Raw genomic sequence first — 17,569 nt, forward strand, 5'->3', positions numbered from 1 at the left:
AAAAAATTTTTTTACTTCATGGGCATGGGATTCTGTTCTGAGTGTTCCTGTATGTCTGTGTTCAGGGGGTAAGAAGATGTTCATCAATGATGTTGCTGATATGGGATGTTACACAGCTTCATGTCAGAGGAGGCGAACTGTCCCTTTACCAGAGGCCTGATGTGATGTGAGCGCTCCAGAGTTCCATCTGAGCAGAAGCGTCCCTGCTCTCTGATCTCTGGGGACGCTTCGTCTCATCTTCAGGATATTTATCTCTTCCATGAACAATCTGCTGGTGCTTCTTGTTGTCGCTTCAGCAGCTCAGAACCATCTGTGTTGCAAACGAGCTGAATTAATGCAAATAAAGTCAATTAATGTGGAAGCAGCAGAGTTCTGATCAGCAGCCAGAGAAACTAATCACTGAGTTTATCTAAGCAGAAACAGTTTCCCACTTTCTGTGAGTTTAAACGGAAAAATGTGTTTTTGTGTCAAACTTCAGGGAATTAAAAACCTTTAATTAGCCTGGAAGTGATTATTTGCTTATGACACCTTCAAGTGTTTCAGGATTTATTATTATTTTTATTATATTTTTATATATATATATTTATATATATATATATATATAATTATTATATAATTTATATATTATATTTTATTATTATTATTATTATTATTTATTATTATTATTATTATTATTATTATTATTATTATTATTATTTCAGTGTTTATTTTGTGTCTAATTAAAAGTTTATGAAGAAATCTTCACTGTTTGAAGAAAAGTTTTGGGATCCCCCCGAGCCTCTACGTCACACCCGTGACGTCACACAGAGAGGTGGGGGTGATGGAGCTCTGCCCGCGCGCAGCACTCAGCGCTCAGACGCACGTGGAGGAACCTGGAAGCAGCTCGCGCATCCAGAGAAGTTAAACTGCGGCTCGTGTCTCCTGTCAGCGTCAGCATGATGTGGGCGCGCGCTGTGCTGTGCGCGGCGCTGCTGTGCGCGCTGTGTCCGGCCGGGAGGACGGAAGCCGAGAGGGACTTGCGCGAAGTGCAGGACTACCGCCACAACACCAACAGGCTGGTGAGTCCATTAATAAGATTAATATTCACAATACCGACACATTTTTATAAGGAATTATAAACCTGCAAATCAGAAAATATTCATTTTGTTTGAGTGAAAATATTTTTAATATTTACCCCCCAAAAAACGTTTTTTGTTCTGTAAAATGAACACGTTAATAATACATTTTAAATGTAACCAATTAACTGATTAATGTATGAATTCCGTGTAATATCAATTAGAATCATCATACTAATAATAATCTTTATTAATCAATCTTTAATTGAGTGGGTAACTGAATATGTAAGAACCAGATAAATAAATATGGTTTGTTTATTTAAACAAAAACTGTTTAAATGTTTGTTTTTTTTAATTATAAAAGTATTAAATGTCCGTGTGAATATATATTTTAAATTCATCAAAAAAGTATTTCAGTCTAATTTAATCAATGTTGTGTTTACATTAGATTTACATTCATTTATCCGTTGTATTTATTTATTTATTTATTTAGGGAGTTATGTGATGATTGAATATTAGGATCCTTCACTTATGTCAAAGGAAAAAATAACAGAATATGTAGAAAATATACATTAATTCATCTAACTGAATTTTATATTTTCATTTCAACTCATCAGCTAATTATGAAAATTGTCCAAATAATTTTTTAAAAACTTGATAATTTGCACAAATATTTGTTTTTATTTTTGGATATACGATTTAATAATTTGTGGATTATTATTTGTATATACCTAATGTTTATTCACTATTTTTATTTTATTTTATTGTATTTGCTTGTTTTCACTTTAATTGTTTTCATATATTTACTGTACGCTGTTGCAACACAACAATTTCCCAAATTGGGATGAATAAAGTACTTATCTATCTATCTATCTATCTATCTATCTATCTTTCTATGTGTCATATGGTTCTATTTGATTTAAATATATAAATATACATGTTTAAACATTTCTGGCCCGGTTTCAGGTCACTGATCTGACCTGAAACCGGGCCAATAAAGCCTCCTGCACCAAACTGTGACCCGCTGAGTGTGCACGTGTCAGCTGAGTGTGCACGTGTCAGCTGAGCGTGCACGTGTCAGCTGAGTGTGCTCGTGTGTTCTCAGCTCGGAGCGCTGCAGGAAGTTCTGGAGAAGCTGCAGACAAAGAGGATCAATCCCTGGGAGAAGAAGTACGGACAGGTGCCCTCCGTGAGTCCAACACGCCAGTCCCTCCAGGAAGTACTTTTACTGTAGCACAAGTACTTTTACTGTAGCACAAGTACTTTTACTATAGTACAAGTACTTTTACTGTAGTACTCAGTACTTTTACTGTAGCACAAGTACTTTTACTGTAGTACAAGTACTTTTACTATAGTACAAGTACTTTTACTGTAATACTCAGTACTTTTACTGTAGTACAAGTACGTTTACTGTAGTACTCAGTACTTTTACTGTAGCACAAGTACTTTTACTGTAGCACAAGTACTTTTACTGTAGCACAAGTACTTTTACTATAGTATAAGTACTTTTACTATAGCACAAGTACTTTTACTATAGTACAAGTACTTTTACTATAGTACAAGTACTTTTACTATAGCACAAGTACTTTTACTGTAGCACAAGTACTTTTACTATAGTACAAGTACTTTTACTGTAGTACTCAGTACTTTTACTGTAGCACAAGTACTTTTACTGTAGTACAAGTACTTTTACTATAGTACAAGTACTTTTACTGTAATACTCAGTACTTTTACTGTAGTACAAGTACGTTTACTGTAGTACTCAGTACTTTTACTGTAGCACAAGTACTTTTACTGTAGTACAAGTACTTTTACTGTAGTACTCAGTACTTTTACTGTAGCACAAGTACTTTTACTATAGTACAAGTACTTTTACTATAGCACAAGTACTTTTACTGTAGTAGTCAGTACTTTTACTATAGCACAAGTACTTTTACTATAGTACAAGTACTTTTACTATAGTACAAGTACTTTTACTATAGCACAAGTACTTTTACTGTAGCACAAGTACTTTTACTATAGTACAAGTACTTTTACTGTAGTACTCAGTACTTTTACTGTAGCACAAGTACTTTTACTGTAGTACAAGTACTTTTACTATAGTACAAGTACTTTTACTGTAATACTCAGTACTTTTACTGTAGTACAAGTACGTTTACTGTAGTACTCAGTACTTTTACTGTAGCACAAGTACTTTTACTGTAGTACAAGTACTTTTACTGTAGTACTCAGTACTTTTACTGTAGCACAAGTACTTTTACTATAGTACAAGTACTTTTACTATAGCACAAGTACTTTTACTGTAGTAGTCAGTACTTTTACTGTAGCACAAGTACTTTTACTGTAGTACAAGTACTTTTACTGTAGTACTCAGTACTTTTACTGTAGTACAAGTACGTTTACTGTAGTACTCAGTACTTTTACTGTAGCACAAGTACTTTTACTATAGTACAAGTACTTTTACTATAGCACAAGTACTTTTACTGTAGTAGTCAGTACTTTTACTGTAGAACAAGTACTTTTACTGTAGTACAAGTACTTTTACTGTAGTACTCAGTACTTTTACTGTAGCACAAGTACTTTTACTATAGTACAAGTACTTTTACTATAGCACAAGTACTTTTACTATAGCACAAGTACTTTTACTGTAGTAGTCAGTACTTTTACTGTAGCACAAGTACTTTAACTGTAGCACAAGTACTTTTACTGTAGTACTCAGTACTTTTACTGTAGCACAAGTACTTTTACTGTAGTACTCAGTACTTTTACTGTAGCACAAGTACTTTTACTGTAGTACAAGTACTTTTACTGTAGTACTCAGTACTTTTACTGTAGCACAAGTACTTTTACTGTAGTACTCAGTACTTTTACTGTAGTACAAGTACTTTTACTGTAGCACAAGTACTTTTACTGTAGCACAGGGACTTTTACTGTAGTACTCAGTACTTTTACTGTAGTACAAGTACTTTTACTGTAGTACTCAGTACTTTTACTGTAGCACAAGTACTTTTACTGTAGCACAAGTACTTTTACTGTAGCACAAGTACTTTTACTGTAGTACTCAGTACTTTTACTGTAGCACAAGTACTTTTACTGTAGTACAAGTACTTTTACTGTAGCACAAGTACTTTTACTATAGTACAAGTACTTTTACTGTAGCACAAGTACTTTTACTGTAGCACAAGTACTTTTACTGTAGTACTCAGTACTTTTACTGTAGCACAAGTACTTTTACTGTAGCACAAGTACTTTTACTGTAGTACTCAGTACTTTTACTGTAGCACAAGTACTTTTACTGTAGCACAAGTACTTTTACTGTAGTACTCAGTACTTTTACTGTAGCACAAGTACTTTTACTGTAGCACAAGTACTTTTACTGTAGTACTCAGTACTTTTACTGTAGCACAAGTACTTTTACTGTAGTACTCAGTACTTTTACTGTAGTACTCAGTACGTTTACTATAGTACAAGTACTTTTACTGTAGTACTCAGTACTTTTACTGTAGTACTCAGTACGTTTACTATAGTACAAGTACTTTTACTGTAGCACAAGTACTTTTACCGTAGCACAAGTACTTTTACTGTAGTACTCAGTACTTTTACTGTAGCACAAGTACTTTTACTGTAGCACAAGTACTTTTACTGTAGTACTCAGTACTTTTACTGTAGCACAAGTACTTTTACTGTAGTACTCAGTACGTTTACTGTAGTACAAGTACTTTTACTGTAGTACTCAGTACGTTTACTGTAGTACAAGTACTTTTACTGTAGCACAAGTACTTTTACTGTAGCACAAGTACTTTTACTATAGTACAAGTACTTTTACTATAGTACAAGTACTTTTACTGTAGTACTCAGTACGTTTACTGTAGTACAAGTACTTTTACTGTAGTACTCAGTACGTTTACTGTAGTACAAGTACTTTTACTGTAGCACAAGTACTTTTACTGTAGCACAAGTACTTTTACTATAGTACTCAGTACTTTTACTGTAGCACAAGTACTTTTACTGTAGCACAAGTACTTTTACTGTAGTACTCAGTACTTTTACTGTAGTACTCAGTACGTTTACTATAGTACAAGTACTTTTACTGTAGCACAAGTACTTTTACCGTAGCACAAGTACTTTTACTGTAGCACAAGTACTTTTACTGTAGTACTCAGTACGTTTACTGTAGCACAAGTACTTTTACTGTAGCACAAGTACTTTTACTGTAGCACAAGTACTTTTACTGTAGTACTCAGTACTTTTACTGTAGCACAAGTACTTTTACTATAGTACAAGTACTTTTACTGTAGCACAAGTACTTTTACTGTAGCACAAGTACTTTTACTGTAGTACTCAGTACGTTTACTGTAGTACAAGTACTTTTACTGTAGTACTCAGTACGTTTACTGTAGTACAAATACTTTTACTGTAGTACTCAGTACGTTTACTGTAGTACAAGTACCACTCATAGTTTATAAAACCACAGAAAACTCAATGTGATGGACCCTGGAGGGTTATTAATGAAGTCTGACTTTAGTTTTTTATAACCAAACAAATACTTAAATTAAATCAATTAGATCAATTTTTCCTTAAAATCCAGAGCCGAGGCAGTTTTGTACATTTATTAAATGATCAAAATACAATGATGAATATTTAAGTGTGAGCCTGATAAATCTGAGTCGGATGATTAATTCGTAGAAGAATTAAAAAAAGATTAAAAACAGAGTGAAACACTTTGATCTGAAGCTGTTTTCATCTCTTTTCTTTTCTTCTGGATGATTGAAGTGTTTCAGCCTCACGAACAACAACAAAAAAAAAGCCTTCATCTGGTTTCTGGACCATCAGAATCTGCTCCGTTTGGCTCCGATTACAAACTAAATTTGAACAAAATAAAATAAAAACTTTAGTTCAGTTGTGGATAAATATGTTTGTGCATTATTTATGTTCAAATATAAAATTAGAGCAAAGAAACACTTAATCAGCTGAGGTTAAAATGCAGAATTATCTGCTGGTTGTAGGAAGGTTTTCACAAATGATAGAACTGAACAGAAGTCCTGATTCAGCCTCATTTCTGTCTGATTCCTTCCAAGCAGCCAGACTTCCTGTTACCTTTAGTGTCCTGATCAGCAGTTCTGCAGCTTCCTGAAGCTTTTTCTCAGTTTCTCTGCTTCTTCCCTCATCTTCAGTCCAGTCCTTGTACTTGAGCATCTTCAGAGGAATGTGTTTTTTCTTTGTTCAGCCACTTAACTCTGAGCTGTGAACCATTCAGGCAGGAAAAAGGCTCCTAACTCAAGGGATTGAACCAGTGTTGTGTCCACAAAGAGCAGATATTCACTTTAAAGCTGCTCAGAACTGAACTAACTCTGGTTCTGCCTCAGATTCTGGGTTTATGTTCATGTTGGAACATGTTTCAGTGACTCTCTGCAGCTGTTACCATGGAAACATCTGCAGATATTCACTTTAAAGCTGCTCAGAACTGAACTAACTCTGGTTCTGCCTCAGATTCTGGGTTTATGTTCATGTTGGAACATGTTTCAGTGACTCTCTGCAGCTGTTACCATGGAAACATCTGCAGATATTCACTTTAAAGCTGCTCAGAACTGAACTAACTCTGCTTCTGCCTCAGATTCTGGGTTTATGTTCATGTTGGAACATGTTTCAGTGAATCTCTGCAGCTGTTACCATGGAAACATCTGCAGATATTCACCTTAAAGCTGCTCAGAGCTGAACTAACTCTGGTTCTGACTCAGATTCTGGGTTTATGTTCATGTTGGAACATGTTTCAGTGAATCTCTGCAGCTGTTACCATGGAAACATCTGCAGATATTCACTTTAAAGCTGCTCAGAACTGAACTAACTCTGGTTCTGCCTCAGATTCTGGGTTTATGTTCATGCATTTCAGATTTTTTTCCTGGAAATATCTAAAGAAATGAGGGCTGGATCAGGACTTTAATACAGAACTATACGTTAGAATCTGAAGTATTTCAGAGTGCTGCTGAATATTAATGTTATTCTTTAACGCTTCATCCTTCCTCCACAGATGTTGACAATTAAATTCCTTATTTATTGAAAAAAAAAAAGTTTTTTCTTTGCTAAATTCACATATATAGAAAATATTTGACATCTAGTATCAGCAGTTAAACGGCCTGTTGAGTTATTTCTGTCTGAGGAGAAAACGAGCTGAACACCCGTCTGCAGAGGAATTCTCTTCCTGCTGACATGTGAGAAACAGGAGGGTCAGCAGCCAACATCTTCCACTTTTATGACAAATATCTGATCCCATAACTGTGTGGAACATGGCTCGTAGGAAGCAGCACCATGAGAACGCTGCAGCCAAAGTATTTCATGTGATCTCTGCAGTTTTACCACCTTATTCCTTCCTTAAGGCTTCAGTGCTGATCATAACTACCTAACCTTTAGATGCCAATTTGAACTTTTTAGCCCAAATTTGAAGCCTTTAGGTGCCAGTATTTTCAAAATATGGAATGCAAAGTGGAATTATTGAGTAGGGATAATTATGGTCTGGGATATGGCAATGATTAGCAACATTGATTTTTAATTTTTTTGTTATGCCTGATTTAAAAAAAAAAACTTGAAAAAACTTTAGAAAATAATTGAAAACTTGGTAGTTATGATCAGAACTGAAGTGGAATAAAAGATTTATGAAAAAAAGTGGAAAAGAATATTAATATATGATGTTTTTAGGTCGTTTTAAAAGGGGACAAAAATTTCCTTTTTCAGAAATTAAAGTGATACTCCGGAGTAGATTCAACCTGGGGTCATTTGAACCGTGATATCCAGCCAAGTAGCCCACCCGCAGTTTTTTTCGATATTGGCTGAACATCAGCTGAGTTACTGAGTTATCCCGAATAGCTTAGTACAAGGGTTAATGGACCCTGGCAGTATCTCCAAAATTACCACACTAAAATCACATACCATGACACCAAACTTCTACAGTAGTACAAATACGGTCTGTACTCACCAAAGCGATGCATTCGGAAGTTTGAAAATAGTCCAGGAGTTTATTATTATCAACACAAGCCTGATAGCTTCTCTGCAGCTAAAGCTGCGTCGACGTCACTTCCTTGATCTGGGAGCTTCAAAGTAAGATGAGGGTTGATCTACTATTGTAGACAACAAAGTATATGCTATATTCTACATGAATTTTTATGTTGTAGAGTTGTGAAGTTATTTTATCAATGGAGAAATTGAGCAGCCTTGCTTTGTTGTCTACAGTAGTAGATCAACCCTCATCTTACTTTGAAGCTCCCAGCTCTCTGAAGTGACGTCGACGCAGCTTTAGCTGCAGAGAAGCTATCAGGCTTGTGTTGATAATAATAAACTCCTGGACTATTTTCAAACTTCCAAATGCATCGTTTGGTGAGTACAGACCATATTTGTACTACTGTAGAAGTTTGGTGTCATGGCATGTGATTTTAGTGTGGTAATTTTGGAGATACTGCCAGGGTCCGTTAGCGCTTGTACGAAGCTATTCGGGATAACTCTGTAACTCAGCTGATGTTCAGCCAATATCGAAAAAACTGCGGGTGGGCTACTTGGCTGGATGTCACGGTTCAAATGACCCCAGGTTGAATCTACTCCGGAGTATCACTTTAATTTTTTTTTGTTTTTAAAATCAGACATAGTAAAAAAAAAATAATAAAATCCCTAAAAATCCATGTTGTTGCTGATCGTTGACTTATCCCAGACCATAATTATCCCCGCTCAACAATTCCACTTTGCATTCTATATACAGAAAATATAGCAGTTTTTGTGTTTTTTTTTTTTTTTTACAGAAATTGGCATTTACATCATATAAACCAGTATTTAAAGGGTTAAATTTTGAAAATAATTCAAAACTTGGTAGTTATGATCAGAACTGAAGTGGAATAAAAGATTTATGAAAAAAAATATTAACATATGTTTTAAAAGGGAATCAAAAATGTCCCTTTCCAGAAATTCAGTTTTTTTTTTTTTTTTTTAAATCAGGTTAAGTTGTGTTTTAAATCCGGTATGAGGGTTAACTCTGATGTGCTCATCATGTGTGCATGTGTGTGTGCATGTGTGTGTGCAGTGTGACCTCGGGGAGCACTGCGCCGTCAGGAAGGGATCCCGCATCGGGAAGATGTGCGACTGTCCCCCGGGAGCCTTCTGCAACTTCTTCCTGCTCAAGTGCTTATGAGCCGAGCCGTCGCACCGAGACTATATTTTACAGATATAATAATAATAATAATAATAATATAAATATAAATGTGAAGTGGCTGTTCTGCATTAAAACGTGTTTTGCTTTAAACTTCGACTGCGTTTTGGTGTTTTTTTAGTCTCATGAGACAGAATTACAGGTAAAACTTTATTGTTCAGCAGATTTAAAGAAATCCGGGAGCTCAGGAAACGTTATTAAAGGGACAGTTCGCCTCTTTAAAGGGACAGTTCGCCTCTTCTGACATGAAGCTGTGTAACATCCCATATCAGCAGCATCATTTCTGAACATCTTCTTACCCCCTGCTGCGTCCTGTGAGCAGAGTTCCAGCCTCGTTTTGGTGTTGATGAAGGTAGTCCGGCTAGTTGGCTGGGGTTTAAAAAATAAAGCGTTTTGCTTCTCAGAACAATATGCGTTCAACAGAGTAATACATTTGCATCACAAAATGGTTCTCCAGGAAAAAGTCAGACCTCACAATCTCTTGGCCCTATTTTCTCTCCCTGCGTATCACTGCCTGCTGCCGCCTGCCGACAGCCGCGCCTGTTACGCTGTTTGCTGCTCGGAAGCAGCGGACTGCTCGCTCTGCACAGCAGGTAAAGGAAAGGAAACACTAGTGAAAGTGTGGAAATCATAGGTCCCGTGCACCCATATTCTCCCTTACTCCTCTCTGGGCCCCTGTGTGTGTGTGTGTGTGTGTGTGTGTATGTTGGTAATTTACCAACTTTGTTGCATAATTAGAGCACCCAACACTGTCTGAACCCAGATTCCCACACATTTCACCCTGTCAGCGTGGTTCCATACCTCACCTGATCCAGGTGGCAGAGCGACTCTCTGTTCAGGCGGCCTTACAGTTGATAGTTACAGAAACAGAAAAACACAATATACATGCACCCAGTGCAAGAAGTACATACACCCACACAGTGAAACTGCCCCTCGTGTGTGGAACAGTCTGGTATGAAAACGGCCGTGTTCAATGGGGCTAATGTGTCGTTCAGGTGTAAACTGACCTGACTAGGTTGACTTTCTAATGAAATTCAAATAAATAATACTTGCTTCATTTGTTGATTACTTTCCAGTTATGCCTGTTTTTGATGCATTTCCTTAATTTGTTTTTTAATAAATTTTAATAAAAACAATTAACAAAAACGAGTGGCATTTTTATTCATAAATTGAATTTAACAAAGGTAAAATTGAACATATGTGTTGTTTATAATACTTGCAGTTGGGATGGAGTAAACATCTTCAGAGTATTTTAACAAAAAAAAGGTTTGATTATGTTGAATTAAAAGACGAGGACCCTATGAGGGTTAAGACGCTCCACAGAACAGTCCTGCACAGCGCTTTGTTTTTGTCCCAGAGGGTTTTTATTAGGAAGAAACTTTACAGACGTTAGACTCCTCGGGGCTGCTTGAAGTTCATGCCGACGGTGGGCTGGGTGACCTGCAGGTTGGACAGACTGCCGAAGTCCTGCGGAGACAAAGAAGATGGCGTGAGACCTGGGACAACCTGGGACAGAACCGAGGACAGAGGACACAACCTGGGACAGAACCTGGGACAGAATCTGGGACACAACCTGGGACAGAATCTGGGACAGAGGACAGAACCTGGGACACAACCTGGGACAGAGGACAGAACCTGTCTGAGAGCGCCAGGGTCTGACAGGAACCGGTGGTCCTGCAAACACGGGAAAGGCTCTCAGTTTCATCTTCCTGCATTAATAAATGACCGCGGCGACGGGCACGCCGCCATCACCTTTCGATGCAGGACGGAGGAAACGGAACGCCCAGATTCTGTCCACTTACAGAAATCAGCCAAGAAAACATAAATAAATACATACAGACATTTCCACCCAACATCAGAAACTTTTACGTCCTCAAACATTCAGAGACGACTCGCCGTCATTAAGCAGCTGCTGGTTTGGATTTAAACTGTTTTAATTGATTTAAACTCCAAACATCACAACTTAAAGGCTTAATTATCTAAAACTTTAAACGTATTTAATACTTTTTAATAATTTAATACTCAGTCTGAGCTGATCGAACAGAAAAGGATCAAAAATAATTAGAAATAAGCAACTCTTATAAGAAATATGACTCATATATATATATATATATAGCAAATATAACTTCTAAAAAAAACTCCTCTAGAATTAATCCGGTTAGAAGAGTTATTTTTAGAAGATATATATATAGTCATATTTGATAGAAGAGTTGCTTATTTTTAATTATTTTGATCCATTTTCTGTTCGATCAGCTCAGACTGAGTATTACATTATTAAAAAGTATTAAATACGTTTAAATAATATATATATAACAAATATAACTTCTAAAAAACTCTTCCTGCTTAGGAGTTTAAACTGTTAAAGTTTTATATTTTAGTAAATGTGTTCAGAAACATGAAATATGGGCGGAGCTTAGGGGAAGGCTCGCTGGGCTGCTCTGACCCGTCAGGGCGCCCCCATCAGGCCCAGCAGTGGAACTACACCACCTGATGCTCAACTGTTTACGCTCAATTTCAAAGCCCGTTTGGGCTAAAATATCCGTTTATTTCACCACATCTGAGTTCATTACAGTTCAGGAAACATCTACGTCTGCCGTTCAGCGCCGGTTCAACGCTGCATCGTTCTGTGCACGTGTCCATCTACGTGTGAACTCTACCGCAACCATGAAAACGCTTCAACGGGCGCAACTAAAGTGCTAAAAACCGGAAAGAATTCAATGCAGACTCTTTGCATCTGAAATGATGTTTTGAGCCAGAAAGTGACGGAGTGATGGTGCAGGGCTGCTTCTGAAGGTGCTTTTCTTCCAAAAGGACGTTTCTAATCGGGTTAAATCTTTTACTGGGAACCAGCTGCTTCCATTAAAGCAGCAGGAAGCTGCACGCCGCCGCCTAAAGTCACTCTGAGTCGGGGTTCTGATCAAGCTGCCACCTGCGTGCCCACGTTACTGCCGTTCCACCGCCGTTAACGAACCAATAGGAACGCTCTGCCGATGCCTGAAGCGGCGCCTTCAGACACTTTGTTATCGTGGCGCCGGACGCCGTCACAAACTCTTTGTTTCCGGCCTTCAGCTGCGATAAAGCCAACGAGCTCGTTAAACTTCTCATTAAATCGGCAGGTTTGCTGGAAGAATCCGTCCAATCAGAGACGGAGAAAAACCGCAGACTTTCAGAATCCAAAGTGAAAGGAAATGTAGCCGACCCCAGCCGCTACAGCTGGTTCCCTTTGTCGGCGTGTGGTGGACGGTGAGACTCACCAGCAGCTTCAGCATCTCCTTGGTGTCAGGATCCACTTCAATCAGCTCCTGGTCCAGAGCCGACACCTGCGGGGCAGAAAGCATCGGGCAGGTCAGGCCACAGCGTCTCACTCTGACACATCAGCTGAACTAAAACATGTCGCCGGTCTGAACCGGTCTGAGCCGGCCCGAGCCGGTCTGAGCAGCCCGAGCTCAAACAATCCCACATTCAGCGGAAACTTTACATCCGTTTACACAAAATCACGCAGAACCTTTTATAGCCTGATGTCTGAGAGCGCCAGGGTTCAAAAGGAACAATCCTTCAAACACGGGAAAGGCTCGCAGTTTCATGTTCCTGCATTAATAAATGACCGCGGCGACGGGCACGCCGCCATCACCTTTCGATGCAGGAGAGGAAAATGGAGGCAAAGCCGGTAAAATCAACTTATTTCAGAGCTCAGCCAATCAGACGATTTCTGTTTTTGACGAGTAAAGGTCGGATAAAAACACTGAAGCTTCTCATTTAAAGGGACAGTTCGCCTCTGACATGAAGCTGTATGACATCACACATTAGCAGCATCATCTGCTCGGTCTGCACAGCAGGCAGCGATACGAAGGGAGAGAAAATAGGGCCAAGAGATTGTGAGGTGAAGGAAAGGAAACAAAACAAACGGAAAGGAGAAGGAAACAAAAGAAAAACAGGGCGCTCGCTCTTTTTCCAAATTAAAATTCCAGACTTTTTTAAAACTGATACTTTTTTTCCCCAGGACCTTAACTTTATGAGCTTGTAACTTGTGTGCCTGCTTCATTGGGTGAGATTGTACCAACTGTGTTTATTAGAAATTTTTTATAGGCTAGTATTCAATGAACAAATGCATTATTCACAGTAAATTATGCTTTTACTGATGAAAACGTTTCAAAACATGAAAATCACAAGTACATGAATTTCACATCAAGTGTCACAAAAACTATCTATAAAAAAAATGAATGGATGGATGATTGTATGTAGAATTCAGTCTCTGCACTCACATCTCATTAGGCTGATACAGTACGTGACCAGTTAGTAAACTTATAGTTTTATAGCCTACCTTCCTATTTCTCATTTCACAATGCCTTTCAGCATACTGTAAAATTCTACCATACATTTATTTTCCATACTTATTAAGACTTTCACACAAAATTCAAGACTTTCCAAGGTCTGGAAAACAGTGCTTCAAAATTCCAGACGTATTAAGACTTTCAAGACTTGCGCAAAGCACCCTGAAAAAGGAAAGGAAATGAAGGGAAACAAAAAGAAAGGAAAGAGAAGGAAAGGAAAGGAAACAAAAGGAAAGGTCTGACTTTTTCCTGGAGAACCATTTTGTGATGCAAATGTATTACTCTGTTGAACGCATATTGTTCTGAGAAGCAAAACGCTTTATTTTTTAAACCCCAGCCAACTAGCCGAACTACCTTCATCAACACCAAAACGAGGCTGGAACTCTGCTCACAGGACGCAGCAGGGGGTAAGAAGATGTTCAGAAATGATGTTGCTGATATGGGATGTTACACAGCTTCATGTCAGAAGAGGCGAACTGTCCCTTTAAAGAGGCGAACTGTCCCTTTAAAGAGGCGAACTGTCCCTTTAAAGAGGCGAACTGTCCCTTTAAAGCTTCAAGGTGTAGAGAAACCAGAACATTTAGGTGGAAGGAAACCATGAGACCATGAAAGAAAGCATGTTCTGAGTGAAATAAAAGCAAGTTGAACACGTTTCCTTTGCTTCTTCCTCGCCGTGGCGACATCATTAAAGCCACCACCAGCGCTTTGTTTTTGTGCCAGAGGCTAACGAAGCCAATTTCTCTTTATTACGAGTAAAGAAATCAGATATAAACACTGAAAAGCTTCTCATTTAACCCCAAAACACTGATGGCTGTTTAGAGGATAAAGTTTTAGCTTTTTAAATCTCAGGAACATGGAGAAATGCTGCATTTATGCCTGTAAAGCTTCAGCGGGTAACATCTCACACCAACATCTGTAAACACCACCAGAGCCAAACGTCTGTTAGGGTCACTGACCTCTGGTACGTAGTTGTCCCTCCTCTCCCTCTCCTCCTCCTGCAGCTTGATGGAGATTCCTCTGACGGGACCCCTCTGGATCCTCTTCATCAGATGCGTCACATACCTGCAGCAGCAGCAAACCCACCGTGAGTCCTTCCCACAAAGAGCATCAAACATCTGCAGCTCCTCCAGAACGCTGCTGCTGGAGTTTTAACCCGGACTAAGAGATCTGAACACATCACAGCAGCTTTAAAATCTTTACTCTGGCTTCCAGTCAGTCACAGAATAGATTTTAAAAGCCTGCTGATGGTTTACATCTGTGATCTGTTCAGAGAATATAAAGCCAGCAGAGCTCTTAGATCCAAGGACTCAGGCCAGCTGGTCCAGTCCAGAGTCCAGACTAAACATGGAGAAGCAGCATTTAGCTGTTATGCTGCAAACAAGTGGAACAAACTGCCAGTGGAGATTAAACTTTCACCAAATGGAGACATTTTTAAATCCAGGTTAAAGACATTTCTGTTCTCATGTGTCTATGCATGAAATCTGCACGATATCTTTGAACTTATCTAGACTGTTGCCTGATTTTAAATTCATTTAAATGATTTCATTTGTTTCTCTTTATATTCTTTTATGTATTTTAATGCTTCTCCCACTCCCTGCTGCAATGCTTTTATTTTATGTAAAGCACTTTGAACTGTTTGTACATGAAATGTATATAAATAAATTTGATGTTACTTTACAACGAGACGGTTTAGGATGAATATCTTAACAAAGTGTCTGCGAGCGCCAGGGTCTGAGAGGAACCGACCATCCTTCAAACACGGGAAAGGCTCGCAGTTTCATGTTCCTGCATTAATAAATGACCGCGGCGACGGGCACGCCGCCATCACCTTTCGATGCAGGGAGCACGTCTTCCTGTGGTCTGAACGCCCGACAGGGCCACCCAGCGGGGGACTCACCCAGCGATCTTGTTGCGCAGCTTCTTGCTCGGGATGATGGCGATCTCCTCGCACACCCTCTTGTTGGTGTGGAAGTCGTTTCCCAGCCGGGTGTAGTATTTCTCAATGATGACCCTGGCGGCCTTCTTCACCGTCTTGGTCCTGACTCGTCCCTGCAGACGGGAAACAGAACACCCGTGAAGGGGAAGAGCTGCTCGTCCACGCCACGCCGCCTCGGGTGATAACCACGTGTGGAAGCTGCCATGTTTACTGTAAACTCTGTTTCTGGACTCAACCGTTCAACTAAACCTGGGCCACATTTACAACGTTACAAACCGGCGTGTTCATTTTTAGATTCTTTCACACCTCCAACAAACGCAGGAAGGTTTGCTGTGGTCAATGCTGAGCTGCACGCAGATACCTTCTTAAAGTTCTGCCTCAGCCCTCAGGGAAAAAGGATCTAAAACCTACAATCACAGCAAACCTCCGGGTTTTGATTTCATTTCATCTTTTTACTCCAAGTAAATTCATCCATAAACAACATTTTATAAACTTCCAATTTCAGACTGTTTTCGTTTTTAATGGTGTTAATCACAGTGGGATCAGCTGTGATCACAGAACAGGACTCAATAAACACTATAATAACCGCTCAGATTAACACCAGGTGGACACCTCCAGAGCTCACCACGATGCTCCTGAGCCTTTTATCCAAGCTAACATCAATACGTGCAGATGAGAGCATGTTAAAGTAAATCAGCAGCACATTTCCTGCAGTGTGGCATCATCCAGACACCCCCCAGCCCCCCAGAGGCGATGCGCCCCGCGGCCGCTCTGCACGCCAACATGACGCGGCTGCCTCCGGGTAGCACCGGCGCTGCTTCCCGGTGTAGCTTCCACAGCTAGCTAACGCCGACTGTTTAAAAAAAAAGGATTTTAACCACTTTAGCTCCCACTATCCAAACACAAATGAAAAACGTGTTATTCTGCCTCAGATCCGGCTGCATCTTTAAAATAATTTTCGGGATCCGCAGCTCATTCAGCGGGGACGACGGTTCCGTTGGCGGCGGCTCTAAAACTGTGAATAATCCCGCTCTGCTTGTGTTATCTGACTAAATAAAGCGACGGTCCAGTAATATTAACCACCCGCTTTCAGTAAATGAGACCAGAAAGAAATATGAACCGTCACAACGGGAGGATTAGTTCAGATAGTGTAGAAAGACGTGAAAATTTACCCACCATGTTGGATCGGCCTGGTAGAAGAGGACGAGCAGACTTCCGGTGGAAGTTTAAACCCGAAGGCGGAAGTCGTGGGCCGGAACTATCTGCGGTTATAGCGACTCCTAACGGCTGGAGGCCGCAACTACAACAACAAGAAACGTGCGCCTGCTCTTGGAAGTCAGACACGCCTTGTACTACAGCACAATGGTTGAGGGGATTGACCTTTTATGTTGCTTTAGAAAAGATAAGCTACTCAATAAAGAACAAACTTGACAAGTTTTGGAAAAAATATAATATTTTCTATAATTTTCTTGAGAATAACAATATGGATGTAGATGGTTGGGTGGATGACAAATAGGACTTCGTTGTCTTTATTTAATTGATTTATTTAATCTCTGGTCTTTTTAGTTTTGTTTTTGTCTTGTCTTTGTTTTTTTGTTTTTTTATATTATAATGTAATCTTTATTTATGATTGTAGCGTGTGAGTACAAACCATATGCTGGCTTTATTTATGCTTTATTACAAGTCCTCTATTTTGTTTTGTTTTATTATATTTTTATGTACCTTACTGTGCCATTGTGCTGTTTTGTATTGATCTCTGTTTGTTTATAAAATGAACAAAATTTTTAATAAATAAATGTGTAAAGAAAAAAGAAACGTGCACAAACTAACTTTTTTACGTTTAAGTGAAATATTAAAGCTTTATGAGATATTGTTAAAAAATTAATAAAATACACTAACATATATATCTAATTTCCTCTTTAAATCCAGATTTTCTAAATTAGACAATGTGAGTAAGACTTACAGCATCTGTTCCTCAATGTGTGAAAGGGAATTAAATACCAGGCCAGCACTCATGTTTGTTTAGTTCTTTTTTTCCTTTTTGGGCCAATCCAGAATC

The 17,569-nt window shown here is 38.9% G+C and overlaps 2 protein-coding genes and 3 non-coding genes across 5 annotated transcripts; 1 reads left to right on the forward strand and 4 right to left on the reverse strand.

The window, feature by feature from the left end:
- Positions 1-873: 873 nt before the first annotated feature.
- Positions 874-9,395, forward strand: LOC142384840 (cocaine- and amphetamine-regulated transcript protein-like). The gene is made up of 3 exons (XM_075471152.1): positions 874-1,058; positions 2,161-2,244; positions 9,118-9,395. The coding sequence occupies exons 1-3, from the start codon at positions 936-938 to the stop codon at positions 9,223-9,225; spliced, it is 315 nt and encodes a 104-aa protein (XP_075327267.1). The 5' UTR covers positions 874-935; the 3' UTR covers positions 9,226-9,395.
- Positions 9,396-10,584: 1,189 nt separating this feature from the next.
- On the reverse strand, positions 10,585-16,758 carry LOC142384511 (small ribosomal subunit protein eS17). Its single transcript, XM_075470788.1, has 5 exons — positions 16,687-16,758; positions 15,472-15,623; positions 14,531-14,636; positions 12,498-12,563; positions 10,585-10,710 (listed from the first exon to the last, which is right to left on the reverse strand). Exons 1-5 carry the CDS (start codon positions 16,687-16,689, stop codon positions 10,633-10,635), a joined length of 405 nt encoding a protein of 134 aa, XP_075326903.1. The 5' UTR covers positions 16,690-16,758; the 3' UTR covers positions 10,585-10,632.
- On the reverse strand, positions 10,880-11,009 carry LOC142384932 (small nucleolar RNA SNORA71). The gene has a single exon (XR_012770122.1). It is a non-coding gene; the product is annotated as a small nucleolar RNA SNORA71 (small nucleolar RNA).
- On the reverse strand, positions 12,763-12,888 carry LOC142384934 (small nucleolar RNA SNORA71). Its single transcript, XR_012770124.1, has one exon. It is a non-coding gene; the product is annotated as a small nucleolar RNA SNORA71 (small nucleolar RNA).
- LOC142384933 (small nucleolar RNA SNORA71) lies at positions 15,287-15,416 on the reverse strand. The gene has a single exon (XR_012770123.1). It is a non-coding gene; the product is annotated as a small nucleolar RNA SNORA71 (small nucleolar RNA).
- Positions 16,759-17,569: the final 811 nt, after the last annotated feature.

The sequence above is a fragment of the Odontesthes bonariensis genome, chromosome 7 (genome assembly GCF_027942865.1).
Source record: "Odontesthes bonariensis isolate fOdoBon6 chromosome 7, fOdoBon6.hap1, whole genome shotgun sequence".
NCBI lineage: Eukaryota > Metazoa > Chordata > Actinopteri > Atheriniformes > Atherinopsidae > Odontesthes > Odontesthes bonariensis.

What these genes read in the sequence shown, in the direction of transcription:
- LOC142384840 (XM_075471152.1), top strand. Translation starts at nt 936, where the DNA reads ATGATGTGGGCGCGCGCTGTGCTGTGCGCGGCGCTGCTGTGCGCGCTG. An exon ending in GCCACAACACCAACAGGCTG is followed by an intron (nt 1,059 to 2,160) that starts GTGAGTCCATTA and finishes GTGTGTTCTCAG; the next exon opens with CTCGGAGCGCTGCAGGAAGT. An exon ending in AGTACGGACAGGTGCCCTCC is followed by an intron (nt 2,245 to 9,117) that starts GTGAGTCCAACA and finishes GTGTGTGTGCAG; the next exon opens with TGTGACCTCGGGGAGCACTG.
- LOC142384511 (XM_075470788.1), bottom strand. An exon ending in CTGCGCAACAAGATCGCTGG is followed by an intron (nt 14,637 to 15,471) that starts GTGAGTCCCCCG and finishes CTGCTGCTGCAG; the next exon opens with GTATGTGACGCATCTGATGA. An exon ending in GGGACAACTACGTACCAGAG is followed by an intron (nt 12,564 to 14,530) that starts GTCAGTGACCCT and finishes TCTGCCCCGCAG; the next exon opens with GTGTCGGCTCTGGACCAGGA.